Consider the following 25,845-nt stretch of genomic DNA (forward strand, 5'->3'; position numbering starts at 1 on the left):
TTCAAAGGAGATCTTAATCTTATGCCCAGAGGGTTGCAAAGCCCTCTCATCTAAATGTGTTTTTCCCCCTTGTATTCTTTCTTCCTCAGCCCTAAAAGTAACAGTTGCTTCCTATATCTGCAACTTATGTATTCTTAGAGTTCCCTTAGTAAGGTCCAGTTACAAGTTACTAATTCCTTATACTAAACTCTCACAGTTCAAATTATTGTGTGATTGTGTCTCCTTTCCAATATAATTCTGATTAATAATTTAAGATACAAACCACACAAAATCCTATAGCTTTGCAGGCAGTTGACCTCTCTATAAAAGTTCTCCTAGCTTCAATTCATTTTTAATAAATATGTTTCCAAATTTTCTGTGATTTAACTATTTACTAAGTACAATTAAAAAACTGTGTTAATACTATTACATAAGCTAATTCAGCTTTTTCACAATTTTATACATCAAAGGTGTCTACAAATTTCTCAGGTCCACATTTTATATGTGACAATCAAAGTCATACTCATAAAAGCTGGGAATTCCTGATCTCATTCTCCTTCTATAATACCATATTAGTTCACTTAACAGTTAACTAAACTATTTAGACAGGGAAAATGATTTAATAAAAGGAATGCTGTTATAAAGTTCTAGTTGAGGCTCTATCATTTGCTTTATCTGTGAAACCACTGACCAGTTAGTCTTTCTGAGTTGTTTCAATACATAACATTTAAAGAACCTTTTGCCTACTGATATGCTTTTATATTGCCAGGTAAATTTACCTCCAACTTGAATATTTTATTTCCCATATCAAATACATATCCACAAATATATTTTTATTTCAAGACATCAACTTAATTAAAAGACCCAGGTAAGAGCAAAAGATCAGAAAGCATTGGCAAAGAAGTCTGAAATTCACCTTTATTTTCTTTCCTGGTCAAAGCAAACATATTAAGTTTGTTCAACAGAAGTCTTATGCTCCACGAAATTTTTTTCATATTACTGAGTTATTCTGAGTCAGTGGCAAAACCAATATAACAGATATTCTTAAAATGCAAACTTCTAAGAATTCTCTTTAGGATTTATGATTGCAATAGCCTTTAATATAACACGATATCATTCTGTGAACTAGAATTACAATACTTAAAAAACTAATACCTGGGTAAGTGGGTTAGGAGTAGGCAGGAGTCCACCACCAGGCAGAAGACCTGCCACTGCATTAGCTGGTGCCAACAGAGACAAAGCCTTAGTCTCATCAGGAATAACTCCTGCAGAGAAACATCCTTGCATTAGAACACACCCTTTTGCAAGACAGAAAACACACAAAAACACCCAGAAAATGTCTCCCTGAAACACCACCTGAGTTTGTTGAAAGTACTTATGTTCGCTAAAATATAAAGCTTGATTTCTATTATTATTTATCATTAATTTTATGTCAGAATGAAACTTCAATGTGTGAAAATTTGTTTCCTTTTTTCTCTACAAATGGTTAAGTTTCTAGAGTAAAAAAAAAATAGCACAATACACACTACTTTTTTGTTAACACTGCCAAGATTTCATCACCTGTACTCGATTTTTAAGTCATGAACCAAACGTAAGCAAGCACAGTCGGTTCTCCAGGGGTGTGCTCTCAACTTTCAAAAGCTGTTTTATGAACAACGACTCGTGTCGGCTGCTTCACTATAAAGCACACAGAAAAATCAAGATACACAAGACAAAAAAAGTTTGATTTAGGGGTTAATAATATGGTACAGTTACTATGATTTTCTTTTACACCTACCATACAAATTTTGTAAAAATTCAGAGAAGGAAAGTATGTAAAGGAAATATTCTGTTGGAATCAAGTGTAGGGCTTTTGCTGACTCATGAAAATGAATGTTTCTGAAGGTCTCTGAATACACACTGGATGTGTGTGGGGGAGTAGAAAGAGAGAGAGAGAGAGAGAATGGGTAAAACAACATGGCACATTCCTTACCTGTACAGTAAAATGCTTTATATTCCAGCATGTGCCATGCTAACCATACCAAAAAATGCTGCTATACAGTGTGAGTTCAAAAGCTAACATAAGCAAACTCCTAAAGTCGAAAACAACATGTATATCTGTTTTTAAAGCCTAATCTGTGTATTCAGATAACATCTAAGGGTCCTAAGACAAATATTTATGTACACAATTTAAATTCTATCCAACAGCAAAAGCCCTATACAGATGGATTAATCTGTTAATGTGCCCAAGCCCCCAAAATGAGAGTTCAATAATACAATTAAACTATATATTTGCAAATACCAGTAGTATTTCTGTAATACATATTAAGAAACTGCATCTCATCATAAAACATACAATATGTACAGGGCACTTAAGAGAAACTGGATAAGCTGCAGAAGAAAACTGTTGGGTGGTATTTTCAGCAGGGCCTGGTATATAGTTCAGGCTGAACCAGGGAAAAGAACTGTAAAACACAACAACAAAAAAGAAAAACCACTGTTAAATAAAGGTAATGGTTCCTTCCACCTATACTGAGAAGTGCCGATAATATAAACAAATGTATACTACACAGCACTGTTATCTTGCTTGTGTCAGAGCTGTCATCAATTTAGATACCCAGAGTTATGGAGGGGGGGAGGGAGAAGATCATTTAGATATAGGGCATTAATGCATCAATATTAACAAACCTACAAAGATTATTGGGATAATCTTGCATGCAAAATTATGTCTCAAGAGGATAATATTAAATATCAACATCTTATTCAAATTAGTGCATTTGCAACATTTCTGGCAAACTACAATCCTCTTGAATTTATTGTGAGACACCTGATAGAAGATCTGCATCCATTAAAAAAAAAAGTCATGCATCTGATCCTCTGATTAAAAAAAGACTATTTAAAAATAAAACTACAATTTAAAAATAGCAATGAGGCCCCTCACCAGTTAATTTTCATGCGTCAAGAGTATTTTTTTTACTGCTGCTTTGATAGAACCATGAAATACTGCATGAATGTGTAGAAATGAAAGAAAAAGAAACAGACAAAAGAAACAAACATTAACCAAGGAACCTAAATAACCCCCAAATCCATTACTATTAAGAGTTCCTTCCAAATCCAGCTACCTCAGTTTTACCAATTAAGACTATTCCTTACCGTATACTTTGTGTCTATTGTTCTAAAATATGATCAAGAAGCAACACCAAAGTGTCAAAGCTAAAATTAGGGTGAGTGGTGACAAAGGGATTGAGTACATCAGTTATTTAGTGGAGATAACATTAATACAGCATACCATACCATTATTAAATACACTAAAAATAGATTCCAGAACTAAGTATTTTGGTAATTCTACACACTCCTAAATATTTCACTTTTGAAACAGATTCAGAAAAATTACCAGAGTCTAAAAGTATTTATAAAAGCCAATTATACGATGATATACTGTATTATGTCCAGGGCTTGGGAACTATGATATAAAACTTAGCCAATAAGAATTCTTTAAATTTAAAGGCTAATGTTTTGCACATTACTCACATGATTTGACCCTTGTTCCAAAAACTATCATCTATATTTTACTTTTTCTAAATTTGAATTCTGTAAATTTTCTTTTGGTGGTAAGTCTTATCCTACAACAGGCAAACTGATATAAAAAGAATTGCTTAATCAAAACACACTAAATCAAATGTTTATCAGCATATATATTTTAAAACCTTTAAATTGGTCCACACACTTTAATAGCATAGTGATAGATGTACTATTATATAGATGCCTTTACCCCATCTATGAATGCAACTTAATTTCTTTAGAAAACCAGAGGCAATTTGTTTAAGTTTTAAGGACTAGACATTTCACAACTTTTACAAGGTATGGTGTAAATGTTCACATTGGTACTCAAGGATCTGAGATAGCATCTAAAGTAAACAATCAAGATTCTGTTTCCACTGACCAGTACATTAAGGAAAGGGGAAAGCATTAAATCCTGGTCAGAAATAACTTAATGCTGTAAATTAACTTAAAAACCCATAATTAACTTAATTAAAATCCAATAATTTTATATTTATTTCTTTGATCAAAATTTATAGATAACAAAAAAGCAAATAAAGTAGCAGTACATTGGGAACAAACTAATTATAAAATATGGCTTAGAAAATTTACAAAATGGAATTAAAATAGTGCTGTCTTGTCACAGTGGCTTTTTTAAGATCCCCAAACCCTGCTCATTATTTCTGTCAAGTTACTTTAACCGCCTAAAATGTAAAAAGAAAAGAAAATGTAGTTAACAAATGGTTACACCAGGAAAACACTTGGGGGACTTGAGTGCTTGCTGGCCTTTAGTTAATGTCTAGAATCCCCTGTAGCTGCAGAGGACCCACTGTTTTTCAGTCATCAGGAAGAGTTTTGCATTTGCCTTCTCCACTACAAAAATCACACACACAAATAACAGAGAGAAGAATTTATTATTTAGAGATATTCTAGAAAATATAGCAAGAATGAACAAGAAAATCTGGCAATAAAAACAAAACACCCAGTGCCCATCTGGCACCTAGGCTATAGGAAATCTTGAATATTCATACAAACCAAAATCATTGCAACCCTTGGTATACTGGAATTCAATATGGGATCTTTTTGTAAAGTTGTCAGTGAGGAAGCACTAAAAAAATAAAGCCCAGTCCTTTACTCAAAACAGAAATAACATCATGCATTTATTTGAAGGTCCCTGTGTAAATGTGCATGGAATGAACCATTCACCTTCAGGACTTTTTCATAAAACTCAATGTTACATTAACTAAGTAAATGGATCTTAAGGAATTACAATTAGGGACATGGTTTTAAAGAACTTAAAAATGTTTTAAAATAATGGAATGGTTAAATATCTTATAAAAACAGATCCAATTTCTAATTTTTAGAATTAAAATCTTAAGTAAAAATATGGACCACAGTATAACAAGGGTTTCAAATTGTTAATAGCTTAGATTTTTAACATGCTACTAACACTCACTCTAAAACTATACTGAGGTAGATGGTCATCATTGGATGCCCACATAGGTAGGTAAACAAAGCACAAACCTTCTGCATATGGTACGACTATCAATGCTCTGTCAACGAATACAGTGTTTGTCAGATGCTGTGCCACAACTGCTGAGTCTGGATCATGGAATTTAACAAAGCAGACACGGGATGAGACTGGCAAAGGTGAATCACTGAAAAACAAACAAATTGCATAAAAGTAGAGGAAAAGAATATCAACTAAAACATTTATGTATGAGTCATAAACCCACTCCTGCATTTTATAAGCAAAATAGGCATATATTAGTAATTGCACATATATTAGTTAATTTAAAAAAAATGACATCACACATAAAGAACTATCCACTAAACTCATGTAGAGTAAATTGCACGTGTGCAATCATTGTTTAACCTTATAGTTTACCAAGTTAAAAACAGTTTGAAACTCAAGTGTCAGAGGTTGAGCAGACCACAAAAATGTCAACACTTGAAGTAAAATAATACCAATACCAGTTATTTTTAAATACAGGTAGAAAGTAGTCTTGGCTTAGAAAACTTTTCAGAGCAAAAAATATACACAATTTGCCAATTCATGAACAAAAGAATATTGTGGAAAGTATATCTATTTGACAATCGAGTTTTCTTTTCCTGCCTACTTAATAAAATGCCCTGTCCTCTTTGATCTATAGTATCAGAGAGAGAGAAAATTTTAAGCATACATGGTGACAGTACTCCAGCCTTTAGTATTACTAGTATGGGAAATTTCAATAAGCAAAGGAGTCACTCCCCTCAGCAAATTGCTTTCTTAGATAAAACAAAAATAAGTGCTAATGTACAAGTTATGGCAGACTATAAGGTAAGATAAATTAAAGAGTGCAGATTTTGTTTTGTTTTAAATATAGGGTGGTTCAAGTTTCTGCCACAAAACTTTCTATGAAAGGGAAAGATTAAATATGGGCAGAAGTTGCTCCCTAATCCCAAACCAAAAGTTATTTTAAAACCAATGCCCTAAGGCAGCAGTAATCACATCATCCTGATCATACATTAGAATCTTCTGTGGAGAAAAAAATACCCTGGCTCTCTACTCAACAGCAATTAAATTTCTTATGAAGTACTAAGTGTTTCCTCCTTCTCTCCTTCTTTATTTTAATTCTGACAATTTTTATATGCACCCAGGGTAAAGAACCTCTGCTTTATTATAGTAAGCCAATTACATTTTAAGACTCAATGAAAAGGAAAATCCTGTAGTATCTTTGAATATTAGAACGAGGCTTATTGTTAATCTTAATAAACTAGATTTCCAAGTGTACACAAAAACATTTACATCAGATATGGTTAAGATAGGTATTGCAGAGATAAGTATTTGCTGACCCCCCTCCCCCAATTTGTGCACTAACATGAAAATAAAAACTCATTACTTAAAACAAAGGCTAACATAAAGCTGTATAACCCAAGAATTCAAACCTGTTAGAATCTGCAAGTTTATGAAAGGCATTGCCCTTAGATACTAAGCATAGATTCTAATCTAAGTTCAAAGCAAAGTTGACAATATATCCATTCACATAGAATTTAAGCCACCTTGTCATAGAAGCTTACTGTTAAATGTTTTTGAAAGGCTACAATGTTTTTTAATGTAGACATACTGTTTTTCTAATGTGTAGGACCACTGGTGGAAAATTTAATAATGTTACATCCAGAGTAGTGGAAAGAATACAATTCCAGCAGTTTTAGTACTAAAGCTATATATAGCAATTTGTATTTCTTTTCTGATATCCGTATTTTTAACCATTAAATTAAAGAGCTCTTTAAATGCTATAGTTAGATAAGGAAGAGAACTTAGTTTACCTTAAATTTTTTTAAAGGTAAAGTAGCATGTAAGTTACTTATATGATGATTAAAGTATGTTTTTGGTCATTGAAATACTTATATAATGAATTTAAGTTAACTACAGTGTTACAGTAGCCTTTAGTTACTGCATACTTTTGACATATATATGCTTTGCTGGGATCATTGCCCTATCAACATTCCAGTTATATTTTCCATTATGAAATCCCACTAAAACCAAACATATGAAGAATACCTACTATGTGTAAAAGAGTGATTCCACTCACAAGTTGCTAGGCTAAACCAAAAAAATCATGATCAAGTTATAAAGGACAATCACAACACTGAAGTTTCAATACAGGGTCTATCACTGGTAGAGTGGCTTGGGTGTAAAAAACTACCTACATGAATTACAGTTCACTCATCTGTGAAATACGGCTAAATACATTCCCTCTCTAGATTTATAAGAGCAGAGTAAGATAAAATTAGAAAGCATCTAGCATACAAGTTATTTAATTGCCAACATGCATTTTAGGAACTAGAATTATAGTAACCATTTTTTTTTTTTTAAAAAGAGAATAAATGGGAGGAACAATGACAGATACTTTCAATGGCTATAGGGCTATCATAGTGGAGAGAGGGTTAGAATATCTGTTGTGAAGATAGGCAATTTTATCACTGGGTGAAATTATAAGCCAGAAATTTTTGGCTTAAAAGAACAAGGAAGTAGATGGATTCAAGAATAAAACAAAGGGAGAATCCTTCTTGAGGAGGTTGCCACTGAAATGTTTGGCATGATTCAGATCCCAAGGTCCCCCCTCTCTCCCCGAATAGGCAGAGGCTCAGTCATATGTGTACTTTAAAACATGCCAACTCCCAGTCTCCCAAATTATTGATGACCCCAACCAATGGCCTCATATTCTAGAAGAGGGAGAATTAAATGAAACCTGTTGATGATTGGTGCCATAGAGAAAAACAAAGCAGTTAAATTGAATAAAGACGAAGCAGGTGTGCTATATTTTTATACAGGGTGATCAGGAAACAGATTAGGTGGCATCTGAGCAACAAAAGGCAATAAACATGTCATGGTCATATCTAGGAGAAAAGAGTTCCAGGTAGGTATGAATGCCTTTGGGTGGAGGGGGATGTACACCCTAAAAAAAAAAACACAACAAAAAACACACACACCATGTGCAAATGTGTTTATAACAGTTATAATTTTATGTAATATGAGCCAATTAAGCAGATTCTAAGAGCAAAGTTTTGACATAATGAACCCTTTTGGATTACTACTAAGACTCCATAGCACATCGTCACCAGGAAACTACTGAAAACTGTAGCAAGCTTAAAGAAATTGTCTATCAATATTTCCAAATTGTGCAGGTCAGATGAGCTATTGGGATGTAAGATTAGCAACAAAAGTAGACAACTACATAAGTACTATTCAATTTAGGGAAGCCACTAAGATATATAGCATTTACTACATTGTAACTACATTTTCAGAAGAGAAAACAGTCTGTATGTGGGAACACATTATGAGGGAGTCAAAGAGACTCCATCTAAGATACTGACCATGGAATGGGTAAAAGATAAACCAGAAAGCTGCTTACACCTCCCTTTATCATCTTTTTAATAAATGAATTATAAAAAGAGCATCTTCAAAATAAATAAAACCAAGGTCAGCAACTATTAACAAAATTCTTAATAACTTGTGGGACTGGAAAGAATTATTTCGTAAATAAATCCAGTATCTCAAATACTTTGAACATAATCAAATGTGTCACTCATTTTCTGCCATTTACTGTTTATTAATTTTACTAACAACTTGAGGAATATGTTGTGAGAAAAACTGAGTAACAGGAAAACATCTATTTCTGTATGTTCATATTATGAAAGCTATTTGTCCTTCATTAGCAAAGCAAATTGAGTTTCTATTCAAGATTATTACAAATACCTGTTCCTGGAACTGTACACTTCATGCAAATAATTCTAAAATCTCTCTCATGTATATTCCCCTAAATATTAAAAATACAACAATTTGAAAACACTAAGGACCTGAAAATATTTTAAATAGAAAGTGATGAAATATGGTAACACCTAACAAATACCACAGTATGGTCAACTTGTATTATTTTGGTGTACAGAGTACATAGAGTAATGATTTATCACATCCAACAAAACAGCAGATTCCTATTTCCTGTTTAGAACTTAAGTGAAATCATAAAACTAAGTGGGATGGGAGAATATACTGAAAGTAACATTTGAATTTTCACCCTTCCGAAAGAGTGCAGACTCTTTTATTCCAAATGTTTGTTTTAATAATTATTACATCTTATCTAGCGTCATAGCTTCTTTACTTTTCTTTACAATCCACTCATATAATACTTTTGCAATAAAAATAATGTGAGACAACAGGATAAAAAAAGCGCCACACACTCTAAATTAAAAATTTAGAACTGTAAAACATAACTATATATGTTATTTAAATAAAGAAAAAAGTCTAGCTTTCAGCTATAACCCATTTTTTTTTGTCATTAAAAGTATGTACTCAGGTTCACGGAATTTACTGCTGTGAAAGAGTATTAATAGATTAACTCTATGTATTCAGTGGGCCAGAATCCCGGAACAGCAATTTCTAGCAATAAGTGAACGACCACCTACAAAGTTCAATAATAAACTTATACAGGAATGGGCAATTCTGTTACTTTCCAAAGAACTCAAAGAAACAACTTAAAAAAATTAATCAAAACACATAAAATGCAGTTATCATGCTTTAATTGCTCAAAGAACGACGCTGTTGGCACAATTTAAGGGGGCGGGGGTTTGAGATTAAGAGCCAGGGTCTCCTAGTCCCCCAAACCCTGGCCCTGCTTCTGCAGTAGGCCCAATATGCAGTTCTTTCGTAGGTAATGCAAAGCCAGCTCAACTAAAGCTACCCGGCCCCCGGAGCATCGACAAGGGCCTAGGAAATGGTGTGGTTAGGCCCGGGCTGGGAGGAGTTAGCAAAAACGGTGATGGTGGACGATACTCACTCCGGCGGGAAGAGGCGCAGTTCGTCGATCTTGCCTAGGAAACCGAAGAGGGTCCGCATCTGCTCAGAGCTAGCGCTCGGGGAGACATTAGTCACCTGGATTACCTCGGTGCCTCCGCCGCCGCCGCCGCCGCCTCCGCCACCCGGCCCGCCGCTGGGGCCCGGGCCCGCAGTGCTGGGGACGACGGTAGTGTTGCTCATGGCGCTGCTCGCTCCTGCTTTAACACATCAAACACACAACAAACAGTGAGAGGGAAGGGAAAGAGGAACCGTTTGCCGGAGAGGAGACGGGAGGGTGTCCTCTGTTACAGCCGCTGCTGCTGCCTCCGCCGCCGTTTCTCCGCCCCACCGCTCGCCGGGGGGAGGGAAGAGCGCGCGAGTTCGAGCCCACGAGAAAACAAACGGCCTCGCCTCTAACCACCTCAATTCGGGCCCGACTTCCCCACAATGCCCTGCGGCGCACGGGCGTCACCGTCGGCTCCGCCCCGCGCAGGCGCAGCAAGCCTCGCTCGCAGCCAGGAGGTCGCGAGAGGCTCCGTGGTCTACTGAAAGACGTCATCTCTTTTCGTTCCGCTCCCCCCTCCTTTTTTAAAAAGAAAAGTGGAATTTTTTAAAGGCAATATTCACTCCCCTGCAAAATAAATATGCACACTTTAGTAACTATTCTTGTTAAAAATGCCCACGATATTTCTATATACAGATATTTCAACTACAGATCTGGAGTTAACTAATGAAATTTCCACCCTACCTACCAAGATTTTCCTTTCCACCAATATAAAATTTTCTGCATCTTGGTAACATTAATAATTTGCTTGGTCAGTAAACCTTCAAAAATATGTATTTTAATGCTACACTTATTAGTGCTTTATAAGCTAATTTTATTTCACCAGGTTGACTAAGAGCACATTGTGCTGTACCTAAATATATTTAAGTATAAGATCTGAAAACTACAGAAAAAACTTTTACATGCATATTTTTGCTTAATAGTTTTTGAAGCTTTTGACTATAAAAGGATCCTTGCATAATTTTTAAACCACATCTAAATTATTTTCCTTTCATCTAGTGTTATTTAATGACTAGAAGTTCCCCAAACCTGACAAAATATTTCATTTCACTGTGTCTTTATACAAGTTATTAATGACCTCCCTCATTTTATCTAACTGCCATCTTTCGTAGGGTTTTCTTCCCTCACTGCCACAACTTCTGCAAGCAGTTAGGCCTTCCTCTTCTCTGCTTAACAACAAGGGATACCTTTACCTTGTTATATTGACATGCACCCCTCTGCCCCCCAGCAAAGCTGTGAATTTTCTGGGTCAGTTTAGAACCTAGCACAATGTCTGTCACACAGTCAATACCTAATACATATGTTGAACACATGCCTTACTAAAGAGCCATTTATTCTATGACAATCCTATATAATAAAAGGTCTATATCATAGACCGAATGGTGGAACCAAACAACCAGTTGCTATGAAGTGCACTGACCACCAGGAGGCACGTGCAGAACATGGCGGGCATCGGCAGCAGGCGCCAGAGCACAGAACATGGCAGGCGCTGCCTATGGTGGGATGGTGGAGCAAGTGAGTGGGGCACCAGACCAAGGCAGGGTGCCCATCGCTGTCATTGGGGCAAGCCTCTGGCGATTACTGAAAATTCATTGCTCCCACGCGGCGGAGGGAGGGGCCGGGTGGGGCACGGAGAATGGGCTGAGACCTGTCCCTGTGCCCACAGCAGCCTCGCAGCCCACAGTTCCTTTCAAGGTGCACGGATTCATGCACTGGGCCCCTAGCTGTTAAATAATTTACCTGATCCTGAATATTTTTGGAGGTTAACACCTGAGGCTTTATGGAATATTTCCATTAGTAAATACCTGTATGAAATAATGCAGTCAAGAGTATAATTTGTGAGAGATCAGAACATAAAGTTATTGAGATTTGATGTAGAGCCAGCTGGCCTAGTTTACTTACTAGCTAAGTTATTTCTACTAGCTCTTATACAAAACAGGATGGGTTGGTGAATGTAAGCCTCAGCAAAATTACAAATTACAACTAAATCTATGTCAGTCACAAATGCGTATCTCTGAATATAAAAATGTAATTTATCATTTTGAAAATGACATATTTAACTGCCAACTATGGATTCTTAAGAGTTTGATAAAAATAATTTGTGTATCATGCCCAGCCGGTATGCCTCAGTGGTTGAGTGTCAAACTATGAATCAGTTGGTCATGGTTCCATTCCAGGTCAGGATACATGCCTGGTTTGTGGGCTCAATCCCCAGTAGGAGACCTGCTGGATGGCAGTCGATCAATGATTCTTTCTCATCATTGATGTTTCTCTCCCTCTCTGAAATCAATAAAAATATATTTTTTAAAAAGATCTCATATATGAAAGAATGAAACTAGACTCCTATATTACACTACTCACAAAAAGTAACTAGAAATGTTAAAGACCTGAAACCATAAAACTCCTAGAAAGAACATAGGAAAAAAGCCCCTTGATATTGGACTTGGCAATGATTTTTTTGATGGGACACCGAAAGCACAAACAATAAAATAAAAATAAACACATGGGACTACATCAAACTAAAAAGCTTCTGCACAGCAAAGGAAACCATCACCAAAATGAAAAGACAACCTATGGAATGGGAAAAGATATCTGCAAAAACTATATATCTGAAAAGAAGTTAATATCTAAAATATATAGGGAAGTCATCTAACAGGAAAAAACAAATACAGTAATCCAATTAAAAACAGGCAAAGGATCTGAATAGACATTTGTCTAAAGAAGATATATGAATAGCCAATAGGTACACATAAAGATCCCCAGCATCCCTAATCTTTAGGGAAATACAAATCAAAACCATAATGAGGTATCGCCTTTTGCCTGTTGGAATGGCTAGCACCAAAAAGACCCATGATATATGCTGGTGAGGATGTGGAGAAAGATGAACCCTTGTGTACAACTGGTGGGACTGTAAATTGGTATAGACACTATGGGAAATAATATGCAGGCTCCTCAAAAAATTCAAAATAGAATTGACATATAACCCAACAATCCCACTTCTGGGAATATATCCAAAGGAAATGAAACACTATGTTTGAAGAGATATCTGCACCCCATGTTCACAGCAGCATTGTTTGTAATAGCTCAGACATAGAAACAGCCAAGTGTCCATGGATGAATGTACACACACACACACACACACACACACACACACAAATATTATTCAGCAATAAAAAAGTAAATCCTGTCATTTGCAAAAACACGGATGGACCTTGGGGCATTATGCTAAATGAATTATGTCAGACAAAGAAAGACAAATACTACATGACATCACAATAGAATCTAAAACAAACAAACAAAATAACTCATAGAAAAAGAGATAGGATTAGTAATTACCAGAAAGTGTGGAAGGTGGTAGTTGACAGGTACAAACTTCCAGATATAAAATAAGTACTAGGGATATAGTATACAACATGATGACATTACTTAACACTGCTGTGTGGTATGTATGAAAATTATTAAAAAAGTAGATCCCAAGAGTTCTCATCACAATGAAAAAACTCTTTTTCATTATTTCTATATGAGATGGATGTTAACTAAACTTATTTAATCATTTCAAGTCAAACCTTTATGCTGTACACAATAAACTTACACAGTGCTATAATTCAGTTATCCTATGTAATAAAAAGCTAATATGCTAATTAGACCAGACAGTGTAACAACCTTCCAGAAGACCTTCCAGAACGAACAGTGGGTGGGGGCAGGGCTGTGGGGCGGCGAGGGCCAAGCCCCTTGCACGAATTCTGTGCATCGGGCTTCTCATATGCCTCTAGTATCTCAATAAAACAACAACAAAAGAAAACCACTTGTAGCAAAGACATTTCTAAGAAAAAAACACACACCATATATTTAGAAAGAAGTTCTCCAATTTAAAAACAGAATAGGCACAGATATCACCCTACCCACTGGATAACAAGTTCTCAGTTGCCTAAGTTGCCACCTCTGTTGTTAAATATCTTCTTACCCACTAATGGAAAAGATGGTGGAGTCCTTCAAATTGACACAATTTTGTATATCTGCAAAAGCAACAGGTCTTTTATAAAATTAGTTGCTAAGTAGATGTTTTCCTCTAACAAATACACTTTATGAGGACAGGAAAGACAATGTATTAATATTTGTGTTTCTAATACCCAACAATATTATATTGGAATTCAACATTTGACAAAAACTTACTGAATATCATCTATGTGCTGGGAACTTTACAAATGCTTCACATAATCTGTTAAACAAAGGCTGGGTGAAAGAAGACAGGAATACATTTGTTTGATTTACAGGGAAATTTGATTGAGATACATTCTCAAAGTATTTGGCTATAGACAGCAATAAGAAAAACCTAGGGCCAAAACCGGTTTGGCTCAGTGGATAGAGCGTCGGTCTGCGGACTGAAGGGTCCTGGGTTCGATTCCGGTCAAGGGCATGTACCTTGGTTGCGGGCCCATCCCCAGTGGGGGGTGTGCAGGAGGCAGCTGAACGATTGTTTCTCACTCTCTCTCCCTCTCCCTTCCTCTCTGTAAAAAATCAATAAAATATATTAAAAAAAAAAAAAAAGAAAAACCTAGGAAATAAATTACTACTGACAAATCTGTAACTTTAAAAAAATTTATCTGCAGATCTATTTTAATTTGTATCTGTAATTCTACATATTAGATCACTGTATTTCCATTCTAATTCCCAGTTCTATAAATTAGATAATTCTACAAATATGAATATCTATTTTAAAATCAAAGTTGTAAATCTCATGCTCCCCTTTCTACTGCTCTATCTAAATGAAAGGGAGAGACTAAAGCAGACGTCCTCAAACTACGGCCCATGGGCCACATGCGGGTGTTTTTGCCGTTTTGTTTTTTTACTTCAAAATAAGATATGTGCAGTGTGCATAAGGAATTTGTTCATAGTTTTTTTTAAACTATAGTCCGGCCCTCCAACGGTCTGAGGGACAGTGAACTGGCCCCCTGTTTAAAAATTTTGAGGACCACTGGACTAAAGAATGAGTTAGCACTAGGGGACAATGACAGATGGATGGATGGACACACACATCAAGACATAATAAAAGTCTAAGTTTATTTCCAAATACTTGCTTCGTATTGTTCAACTTAATAACAGTAGGGATTCTAGACCTACATTTTAAAATTGACAGCACAGGGTCTGTGAGCACTTTAAAATTATAGGCAAAAATCTGTATGTGCCCATTTTTCAAAGCTTTATTTTTATGATTAACATAAAGAAAAAAAGTAGTTTGAGCATTAAGATACTGCTATATCCATATGCACAGTATTCTCAGCTATAATGCTCATGCTTGGAAAATCAGTCAATTTATTTGTATAGATATTTGGCTTTTTTGTTGTTGTTATTCCTCATCCGAGGATATTTTTCCATTGATTTTTAGAGAGATTGGAAGACGGGGAGAGAAAGAGAGAAACATCAATGTGAGAGAGAGACATCGATTGGTTGCCTCCCACATGTGCCCTGATGGGGGCTGGGGATCAAGCCTACAACCAAGGTACAGGCCCTTTACTGGAACCAAACCCATGACCCTTCAGTCCGTGGGCCGAAGCTCTATCCACTGAGCCAAACCGACTAGAGCCAGATATTTGACTTTTTGTCTGAATGGGGTAAACAGAAATATTTGGATGGGGAAACTCCAGGTACTGATTACTCTATGCTATGTGAGATTCGTTTGGAGTCTCAATTGACAAAAGGCTTCACAATCTTAAAAAATCTTAAAAAAAAAATCCAGTGTTATATGTATCTTTAAGTGTTTTAACATTTCAAGCATTTTAACATTAAATACTTTTTCCGAACCAAGGAATTAAACATTTGCACCATTTGAACTCCTTTTCCCCCTTATGCTATAAAATTTAGTTTCTCTTCATGAAAGAAAATTATTTCTAGAGTCTTATAAAACTGGTAAAAAACAAAAGTATATTCAACTCAGTAACAAGCGAATGTATATTAACTGAATGCTTTTAAAATGCCTGTTAATCCTCGCAACATATAAAGGCACTACAAGTCATTAAGAATGTAGGCCTACACATTAAAAAGAAGAAATCACCATTTGCAACAGCATGGATTGATGTAGAAGGTATTATGCTAAATGAAATAAGTCAGTCAGAGAAAGAGAAATACCATATGATTTCCCTTATATGTGGAACATAAAGAACAATATAAACGAACAACAAAAAATTCCCCAACAGAAATAGCCTAGTGGTTTGGCTCAGTGGATACAGTGTTGGCCTGTGGACTAAAGGGTTCCAGGTTCTATTCCAGTCAAGGGCACATGCCTGGGGGTTGTGGGCTCAATCCCTAGTAGGAGGCCTGCAGAAGGCAGCTGATCAATGATTCTCTCTCATCATTGGTGTTTCTATCTCTCCCTCGCCCTTCCTCTCTGAAATCAATAAAAATATATATTAAAAAACAAACAAAAAAACCCCAAAGAATAGTTAACACTTCTAGATAAAGGATTAAAATACAACAACATACTGTGGTCATGGTCTAAACACAGCTTGAAAAAAACAACAACACAACAACACAGAAATAGACTCACAGATACAGAGAATAGACTGATGGAATCTATCACCAATTAGGTTAATTGTGACCTCTGGCTCATTACTTTATGGTTCAATTTCCTTCTCTGAAATAATGCTTACCTCACTGGGTTGTTGTGAGGTTGAAGTGAGAATACTAATGCAAATGATTAGTAAAGCTAAACATTAACTACTCTACAAGTGATAGGTTACCTCCACTGGGTTCCATTTTATACCATTCCTTTAGGCTAGTACCTTGGACTAATGCTACTTTATCATTCACATGAAAAATATGAATCAGAAGAGTGAACATATATACAGAAGTTTCTTATTTTAGATCCCACATTTTAACATGGTTTCTTTTTGTGGCATAGTAAAAATTTATTATAAAGTAATAAATGCAAAATGTTAAATAGTGCATATCTATGTGAGTGTAACAAAGTATAAGTCTCCCATTTCACTCTCCTATACATGTTGTCAGCTACTATAACTACTGCCTATAATTAGCTATGTGAGCTCCAATTCCCTTATGTGAGAAATGATAAAGTTTCCAAGATTTGAAATATTATGGATATGAAGCACCTACCACAGTGCCCAGCACACAGGCACTCAACAAATGGTATGTACCATTACAGGAAAATGTGTTCAACTATCTCATCTTTTCAATGAATGAATAATAACAATAATACTTTTGTCTTACTTAGTGAATTATTGTCAACTGTGAAAATACTTTGCAGACTGTTAAGTGGTAGTGAACATGAAATACACTATTCTTATATGCCCTCTCTCCTTCAAGAAACTGTTGTAACAGAAACATGACACCAACAGATTTCAAGTTTTCATATTCATTTTGATCCTAAAGCAGCATTTTACCAATTAGTTGCATGCATAGATAGATGGATGACAAAACACAAATGTTTTATGGAAAACTCTTTCTAGGAAGGATTCAATTACTTTCTACATTTTCAGAGCAAGAGTATTATTCTTATTTTCAAAAGACACAACTATAGATATGTTTCACTAATCTATACTAATAAAAGCATTATATGCTAATTAGACCGGGCAGTTGAAAGACCTTCTGGATGAAGCCGCTGCAGTGGGGGTCGAGGCAGAGGCAGTTAGGAGCGATCAGGCAGGCAGGTGAACAGTTAGGGGCAATCAGGCAGGCAGGTAAGCAGTTAGGGGTGATGAGGCAGGCAGGCAGAGTGGTTAGGGGTGATGAGGCAGGCAGCCAGAGTGGTTAGGGGCGATGAGGCAGGCAGGCAGAGTGGTTAGGGGCGATGAGGCAGGCAGGCAGAGTGGTTGGGGCGATGAGGCAGGCAGGCAGGCGAGTGGTTAGGGGCCAGCGGTCCCAGATTGTGAGAGAGATGTCTGAGGGGTACCAGATTGTGAGAAGGTGCAGGCCGGGCTGAGGGGACCCTCCCGTGTCCCCGCCCCCCCCGCACGAATTTCGTCCACTGGGCCTCTAGTCTTAAATAAAAGTACTGTGACATGGGTCAGAGCAATAGACTAGGAAATAACCAAAAGCACAGATTAAAAAAAAAAAGGAAAATATTACTAAGTATATGAAACAATATGAATTCCTGACATGCACTAATGCTAAAAGCTATGCTTCTTTCCTCTATTTGCCACCCTCGTCACTTGAAACTATGAAGTTAGTTTCAAGCCACAATTTGCTCAAACTGAAGTCTAAAGCATGTAGAGACATTGATCAAATAATTATTTTGAAGGAGGGAAGAGATAGTGGAAAGGTCACTTCCTAGGAAATGAGAAGTTAAAAGGAAAGCAAAAAGGTTAGCATCTCTAAAATGAAAAAAGTCAAAGCTATATTAACTGTAGATAAATTTAGTGATGAGTGCAAAACACATATCTCTTGAAATATGAAGAGTAAAGCTGGGTTCACAGATTTGCTGGGTTCGCAGATTTGCATTGTAGGCCAAGTATTTAAATGTTCACTAGTATTTCAACACGCCAAAGACGGTATCTTTCAAATTTAATTGTGATATTTTAAAGGATTAAGAAAAATTGATGTAGAAAAAAATTGGTTAAACTGGAATTTATATCAGTTGTATTTGTGAGTATAAATATTCCAACTCAAAATTTGAGTATCAATTTTTTAAATAAAAATCTGATTGTGATTATCAATAGCTATCAAATTATCCACATTTCCCATCCTTATCAACTTAAGTTGACAATAAAAATAATCTCAGGGACCATAGCTTGTCTTCGTAAGACAGTTGAGGAGCTTTCCTCATATAGAACAATACATGCCATGTCAAACATTTTAAAAAAATGTTTTTATTGATTTATTTTTTAGAGGAAAAGAGGGGGGAGGGAGGGAGGAAGGGAGGAAGAGAGGGAGGGACAGGGAGAGGGAGAGGGAAAGGGAGAGGGAGAGGGGTGGGGGGAGAGAGAGAGAGAGAGAGAGAGAGAGAGGGAGAGAGAGAGAGAGAAAGAAAGAGAGAGAGAGAGAGAGAGAGAAATGTTGATGTGAGAGAGAAACATGAGAAACATGATCCGTTGCCTCCTGCACAACCCTTACTGGGGATTGAGCCCAAAATCCAGGCATGTGCCCAGACCAAGAATCCAATGGTGACCTTTCAGTTCATGGGACAAAGCTCAACCAACTGAGCCACTCCAGGGGGCAATGGCACTCTCTTTCAGAAGTACTGAGCAAATGAGGTTGCAAGCTGAATCCAATAGGACAAAGCTATTGGCAGGGGATGATATAAAGTCAAATTCTAATTTAGTGGATTTTAATTAAACTAATTTTTAAACAGATTTATTTGGTAGTGGGTTTGTATGTGTTTAAAACAAAGACAAAATGCTACTCTGAAGTACCTTCTAGGGTTTGGTGACCTAATTTTCTCTCTGTATTACTTTACCATTTTAAAGCGAACAAACTCATAAAACCTATATAATTAATATTAAAATTAAGACTTTAGGTCACAGAACAAATTAATCTTGAAAAATGAGCAAGAAAACAGCTATTAAGTTTAGGAGTAAGAATCACTGGAATAATGGGAAACATTTTCAGCTGATTTGAGAAAAAACAATAAATGATACCATAATGTTTTTATTTAATGACATGAGTGCTTCACAACCACCCTGATTTTAGCTTGTTTTTTTTTTTAATAGAAACAAACAAAAAAAGAAAACTGAAAGTAATTAGAATTAAAAGAAAAATATTTTAAAGTAGTTTTTCCACTTTTATTCATGTGAAAAACACTAGCATGTAAAAATCTTTTTATAAAAGGAAAGTGGAAATATTTTCCTAAAGCTGGTGGACTAAAATTCTTTTGTGTTGGAAGTAGAGAGAATTATATCACTCAACATTTGAATCAAATATTAAACCTCCTAGAGTAAGATCACTACTTTATGACTCAAAAACAAGAAAGAGAAGCACTGGAAACAAAAAATGCACAAATGAATAACCTAAAATACAATGCACTGTCTCCATAAAAAAATAAAAATTGCCACAAACAACTCCAATAGCAACAAAATACAAATCAAAGCCACATTTGAAACGATGATTACAAATGCAAAATATATATGCTTTCAAAGAAATAATACAGCATTTTTTGCTACTTTTAAAAGTTGGCAGTTATGGAGCTGAATGGAAAACAAATGTAGTAATGTTCATAAGAGTAACCCAACCATGTTTGAAAATGTCATTAAATTTTAATGGCGGAGATAAGCTACTCTTACTTTGATAATAGTCTTATTTTCCCTTATGAAACAAAACATTTTTTTCGGCCAATGTAATTCTTAGGCTCAATATATTTTTGGTTTCTTCACTTTCTTTTTTTAATTTAGCAAATAAGTTAGAAGAGTGAAACCTCCCATTACTTTAAAAAAAATGAGTAAGTTATAGCTGGACAAATTTTGTTGCAAAAGGTAGCTATGCAGGAATCTCCAGCCCCTGTAAAGGAGATATATACATATTATTTTAATAATCCGTTTTTTTAAAAAAACTAGTACTTTAACTTATGAATATTTTTCAACAAATATGTTCATGTTGAAAAAAGGCTGAGTTTTAAAAAATTTGCAATGCATTCTTCCTAAATTGATAGAACATGTAATTTTCCAAATTGCGCGAGGAAATAATTTTCACCCATTTGCACTTGCTTCACAGATACAATACTAGTGGTACTGTGAATACATACTACTACAATTTTTACATGTCACTTTATATCTATAGTTGTTTACTAAAAATGTAAGTCACTTGGATTTTTCACAAGTACTTTTCCATTAAATAGGCTGTGCTTCTCTTAAACAAAATGCAACAATGTGCTCTGGCAGGGTAGCTCAGTTGGTTAGTGTCATCCAGATAAGCCAAGGTTGCGGTTCAATCCCCGATCAGAGCAAATTAAACACCAATAATGAAATATTTAACTTCAGGTAGAAGCACAATAAATGAACAAATTATACCTTGCATGTTATTTAAAGCAATGTTGAAGAACTTATTGTAGGGGGAGGGGTGGCTATTGTAAAATTTGATACATGAGCAATTCATCCTTTAAAGGTAGGTTAAATCCTACAAAAGAGAAAAAGGGTTTTCTCTAATAAATAAATGTCTCCTAAAACATATTTGAAGGGTTCCTTAAAATGGGTCCAGACTAAAAAGCAAGTTGAAAATGATGAAATAAAAGCCACTAGCCAAATAATAATGATTAACAAGGAAGGTTTAGGAAAGAGATCTAGGTTCAAATTCCTGGCTGTAGAACTTATAGAAACTTGTGATCTTAGGTCAATTTCTTAATCACTTTTAGCATAAATTTCTTCATCTGCAAAATTGGTCATTGTACTAAATAAGAGATAGCAAAAAGAGGTATTATTAGCACTGAACCTGGCACTTAGTAAAGGCTTAATATTAATAATGTGGCTATAATCAAATTGTCAAGACAAACAGGAGGGAAGGGAGATCTCATTAGTGACCTTGCATAATCTGCTATGGTTCTTGCTTTAAAACCCATTTTAAAAAATTGATTTTATAAAGAGAGGGATAAGAGAGAGAAAAATAGCCATGATGAGAGAGACATCAAGCCTGACTCCTGCAGGCCCCCTACTGGGGGTCAAGCCCACAACCTGGGCATGTGCTCTGACCTGAATTGAACCCACAACCTCCCGAGTTCATGGGTCCACACTCAACCACTGTGCCACATTGGATGGGCAAAACCCACTCTTCTCTTGCTTGGTAGTATAACTACTGTTACTTTTCTGCTGTTCACTGTTAGTGTACAGGACTCTACAGAACTAAAAAGAAAAAAGCGAGAGGGAGTTAAAAACTGAATATGAGAAGTAGCAAGAAGCAGGATTCAGGCAAAACTGTTTGTGCTGCAGATTTTGTCATTCTACCTTTCAAATATCCCACCGATCTCCCGCCGAGCTGATGGGGGCTTAGGAGGACATTTCCCGGTATATGCTTTTAAAAACCAAACCACTTCAGGCAAAATAAAAGTCTAAAGGTCTTACTTATTTGTTTAATTAATAAAGTTGTACATTTCAGACAGAAACTAACTTTCCAGGAAAACCGACTTAACTGAACAAAATTGTCCTTTGCCCGGCAGGCGTGGCTGAGCGACGACCTACTATGAACCCGGAGCTCACGGTTTGATTCCTGGTCAGGGCACATGCCCGGGTGGCGGGCTCGATCCCTAGGGACGGCGTGCAGGCGGCCGCCGACCAACGATTCTCTCTCAACTTTGATGTTTCTATCTCTCTCTCCCTCTCCCTTCCTCTCTGCAATCAATAAAAATATATTTTTTTTAAATCCTTTTCTATTCTGGATTGGAGTCCCTTTCTTCACTAAGCGCTCAATATTTAAAATGTTAGCTTCACTTATTTTAAAAATCAAATGAGATACAAATTATTATTTCTAAATTAAGTTTTAAAAAGTGAGCTTTAAAAGAGGTAAAGTAAATTGCCTAAAGCCACATGGCTTGTAAGATACAGAAGCAGCTGGGATTCGAACTCGTATCTCTGGGCTTCCAAAGTCCAAGCTGTTTTCGCTATAGTAAAGCTTGTGCCTCCACTTGATGCCCTGGAAAACATTTATGAAGCTTTCCCCCCCCACTCTTTTCCCTGTTGCCAAACACTTCCATCTCACACTACTTCCTATGCTGGGCTAAGAACTCCATACAACGACAGGCCAGGTACACCAATCCTAGGAATCGGAGTAATAGTCCAGAAGAACAGAAATCAGCTTTATTTTCTACGCCGGGCGGAGATCTGGCGCCACCGCCAGCAGCGCGACCAACGCAGGCTAGGGTCCAGCGAGGCTGCAGACCGCGCCCAGGTCTCAAGTTTTAGTCCAGGCCCACGTTCAGTTCAGGCCAGAAGAAGGAAGCAGAAAAGGTTATTTTTTTCCCGCCACCCGGGCCACGGCGGGGGCACAGAGGAGGAGGATGGCATCGCGGTAACATTGCACACAATCAACCCTCAAGTCCTTCCTCAGCCGCTTACACACACTTACTTGAGCGAAGTAATTCCAAGAGACCAGGCTGGCACCGGCAGCGGGAAGGGCTCCTCTGTCCTCCAGCTCCAGTCACGGGCAGTGACGTCATCTCGGCCGCGCCGCCAAAGAGCGAAGGCCCCGCGCCGGGGCCACGAGCCCCGCGCACAGAGCGCGCGCGCGCGCCCGGGAGGGCGGGGCCGGAGGCGGCGCCGCCTTTGAGCGTCACGCGCAGGGCGCTCGGCTTCTGGACTCGGGGGTTGAGACATGTCGCGCCTGAAAGGAGTCGCGGAGCGGGATCCCCGAGCGGGTTTCCGAGCTGAAAGGAGAGACGGCGGTGCCTCGGTACCCCAGGGGCTGTTAAAGGCGGCGAGGAAGAGCGGCCAGTTAAACCTGTCCGGGCGGAACCTCAGTGAAGGTAAGGTCCGGGGTGCGACCCGATCTGCGTCCTGTCAGAAAGCCCTTGTTCCAGGCAACCTCCCTTTCCTCTGGCTTGGCTTTGGCCACCTTTGCCTCACGCTTCTGGCCAGGACCCCCCTGGCTTTAATTGAGGTACTCCTCATCACACTCTCATTGGCTCGGTCAGCCCGGTTCGGTTCCGACTTTCTCTTCAGGAATGGACCCTGATGGGAATGGGCCAAAATTTAAACGGGACGCCTTCCGGGATTCCCGGGATTCCCACAGTCTATGAGATCAACAACCTAACGTGTGACTAAATTAGCTATCAAATGATGGGCAAATACTTTGTTTCTTTGGCCCTCATTTCCCTCATTTTAATTTGATCTAAAATTCTGTACACTATCAGCTCCTTTGTGAACTTTCTGAATGCCACTGTTCCCTGACAAGACACTTTTCTTTGTGCACCTCAGCATTCCTAAAATACAAGGAATAATGAGCATATTTCCCAAGTTGCGGGTCAGGATAGATGCCATACAGAGTGAATTTGGGGCCATCCTGAGAAACCTGATAAAAGCTCAAGTACAAATTTGGATACCTTGTGTGAATAATCAATAGCCAGATGCCCTTCTGACTCTCTGGAAGGTAGTGGGAAGTGGGGAGTGAGACAATATATCATCCTTCCCGTAATGTTTTCCTCTAATTATAGTCAGGTTTTAGGCTATCTGGTATTAAAACTTTACATTTTCCTTCTAATGATTGCTTTTTTGTGTATGCCATGCATGTGTAGAGTAGACCAAGAAATCCTGCTGAATGAATGAAAGGGTATATGACATAAAATCTCTGCTTTACCCGACAAAGCTTTTAATCTATGGGAATATAAGTATTTTAAAACGACATGCATATACACTTGGTTTTCCCAAAGCTTGAAAAAATTTCCTTTATACCTGACAGGCTCACTCCTTTGCTTCCTGTAAGACTCTGTTCAGAGGTCCCAGGTCAGAGAGGCAATGGGGAGTGCCACATACTTATTTAATTGTATACTCTCTGTGTTTCTTCCAGATGTTGTACTAGGTAAGTACCCAGGAAGCAAAGTGACACTTAGAACAATTCATAGTCACATAAGCACTTTAACATGAGCTTTATTCAAATTTATTTATTAAGAACCAGAGGCCTGGTGCACAAAATTCGTGCACTGGTACGGTCCCTAGGCCTGGGTGGTGATCGAAGCACGAGCGTCTGGCGTGAAAGGGCAGGTCCCAGCTGACCTCTGGGCCCTCGGGGCCCCCGTGCGTCCCCCTCCGTGTCGTGGCGCCCGAGTCCCCACACAGAGATGTGGTGAGCTCAGCCAGACGCCATGGGCCAGGGTACAGCGTGGGCCTCTGGACCCAGCGGTATCACACGGAAGCTGGGCGGGCAGCGCGCTCTCTCCCAGACAGCCTCGCAGACCGGCTCCTGCGCGAACCCATGGGGAGCCCAACTGGCCCCTGTAGTCCCGGTGGCTGTGGCCCGCTCACCCAGAAACGGCTGCGTGGGTGCGGGGTAGGCTCCTTGTGGGCACCCGGCACCTGAGCGCAGGGGCTTCCCTGGCACGCGAGCCCTGGAGTCCAGTGGGAGGGTAGCAGGGGGAGTGAGAGTGAGCTTGGTGGACACCCCGCATCTCACCGCACCTCCGTCCCCGTCACCCCCACCCCAGGTAGCCAGCAAGAGGTCGCAGTGCGTTGCTGACGCCCACCATGTTCCGCGCTGCCCTCTGGTGGTTAGCACACGTCATAGCGAGTGGTTGAACTCCCTGTCTCTCAGTCGAATGACCACCCAAGGGGACAATTTGCATATTAGGCTTTTATTTTATAGGATTATATAGGATTGCATTTGTTAAATAATAAATTTTTGTTATTATACTCCAAGTCTTTTCTCCTTCATATATACACACGCATATATGTGGATATTTGTTTAAGACACACACACACACACACACACACGCATAAGGTTACTTTAATATATTACATTGTCTGGATTTTAAAAATTGGCATCTTTTTTTATTTCAAGTTAATGTTATTGGGGTATCATTTACAAACAGTGTGTGCACCCATTTTAAGTGTATAGTTTGATGAGTTTTGGCAGATGTATAATTGTGTAACCACTACCACAATCAAGTTATAGAACATTTCCAACACTTGACAGTTCTCTTATGCCCCTTTGCTGTCAATCTAACCCAGTGCTCCACACAAATAGAGATTAGCCTCTTCCAGAATTTCATTTAAATGGAATTTTACATTTCTGATTTTTTTTGTTTTAGACTTCTTTTGCTTAGTATACTGTTTTTTTGTTTTGTTTATTTTGTTTTTTGAGACTCATCCTTTTTATTTTTAAAATAGAGGCCCGGTGCACGAATCTGTGCACTGGTCGTGCACCGGTGGGGTCCCTTGGCCTGGCCTCCCGGGATCGGCTAAAGAAACCAGCAGTCCTACATCCCCCGAGGGATGTAGTGGTTTGCAAAGTGGCAGGTAGCCCGGGAGGAGCCCGAGCCGGCCCCGGGCGCCATTCCTGCTCATCCTGGCCCTGCTGTGCTGCCACCACTGCTCAGTAA

The 25,845-nt window shown here is 38.0% G+C and overlaps 2 protein-coding genes across 12 annotated transcripts in view; one reads left to right on the plus strand and one right to left on the minus strand.

Moving 5' to 3' along the window:
• The window catches only part of SRSF11 (serine and arginine rich splicing factor 11), a 41,455-nt gene extending 18,493 nt beyond the window's left edge, over positions 1-22,962 (minus strand). For 2 of the 8 annotated variants that reach the window (XM_079777113.1, XM_079777112.1), the window contains exons 1-4: positions 22,881-22,962; positions 9,819-10,035; positions 5,023-5,156; positions 1,135-1,244 (exon numbers count right to left, since the gene is read on the minus strand). In XM_079777113.1, the coding sequence (XP_079633239.1) occupies positions 1,135-1,244; positions 5,023-5,156; positions 9,819-10,018 (444 nt within the window). In that variant the 5' untranslated portion in view covers positions 10,019-10,035; positions 22,881-22,962. Of the gene's footprint in view, positions 1-1,134; positions 1,245-5,022; positions 5,157-9,818; positions 10,268-22,880 lie in introns of those variants that run through there. The other 6 variants (XM_079777115.1, XM_079777114.1, XM_079777119.1 and 3 more) reach the window with 4 other exon arrangements.
• Positions 22,963-23,077: 115 nt separating this feature from the next.
• The window catches only part of LRRC40 (leucine rich repeat containing 40), a 50,200-nt gene continuing 47,432 nt past the window's right edge, over positions 23,078-25,845 (plus strand). For all 4 annotated transcript variants that reach the window (XM_079776033.1, XM_079776032.1, XM_079776034.1 and 1 more), the window contains exon 1: positions 23,078-23,277. In XM_079776033.1, coding sequence (XP_079632159.1) covers positions 23,127-23,277 — 151 coding nt within the window. In that variant the 5' untranslated portion in view covers positions 23,078-23,126. The remainder of the gene's footprint in view (positions 23,278-25,845) is intronic.

This window comes from Cnephaeus nilssonii, assembly GCF_951640355.1.
Source record: "Cnephaeus nilssonii genome assembly, chromosome: 7".
Classification (NCBI taxonomy): domain Eukaryota; kingdom Metazoa; phylum Chordata; class Mammalia; order Chiroptera; family Vespertilionidae; genus Cnephaeus; species Cnephaeus nilssonii.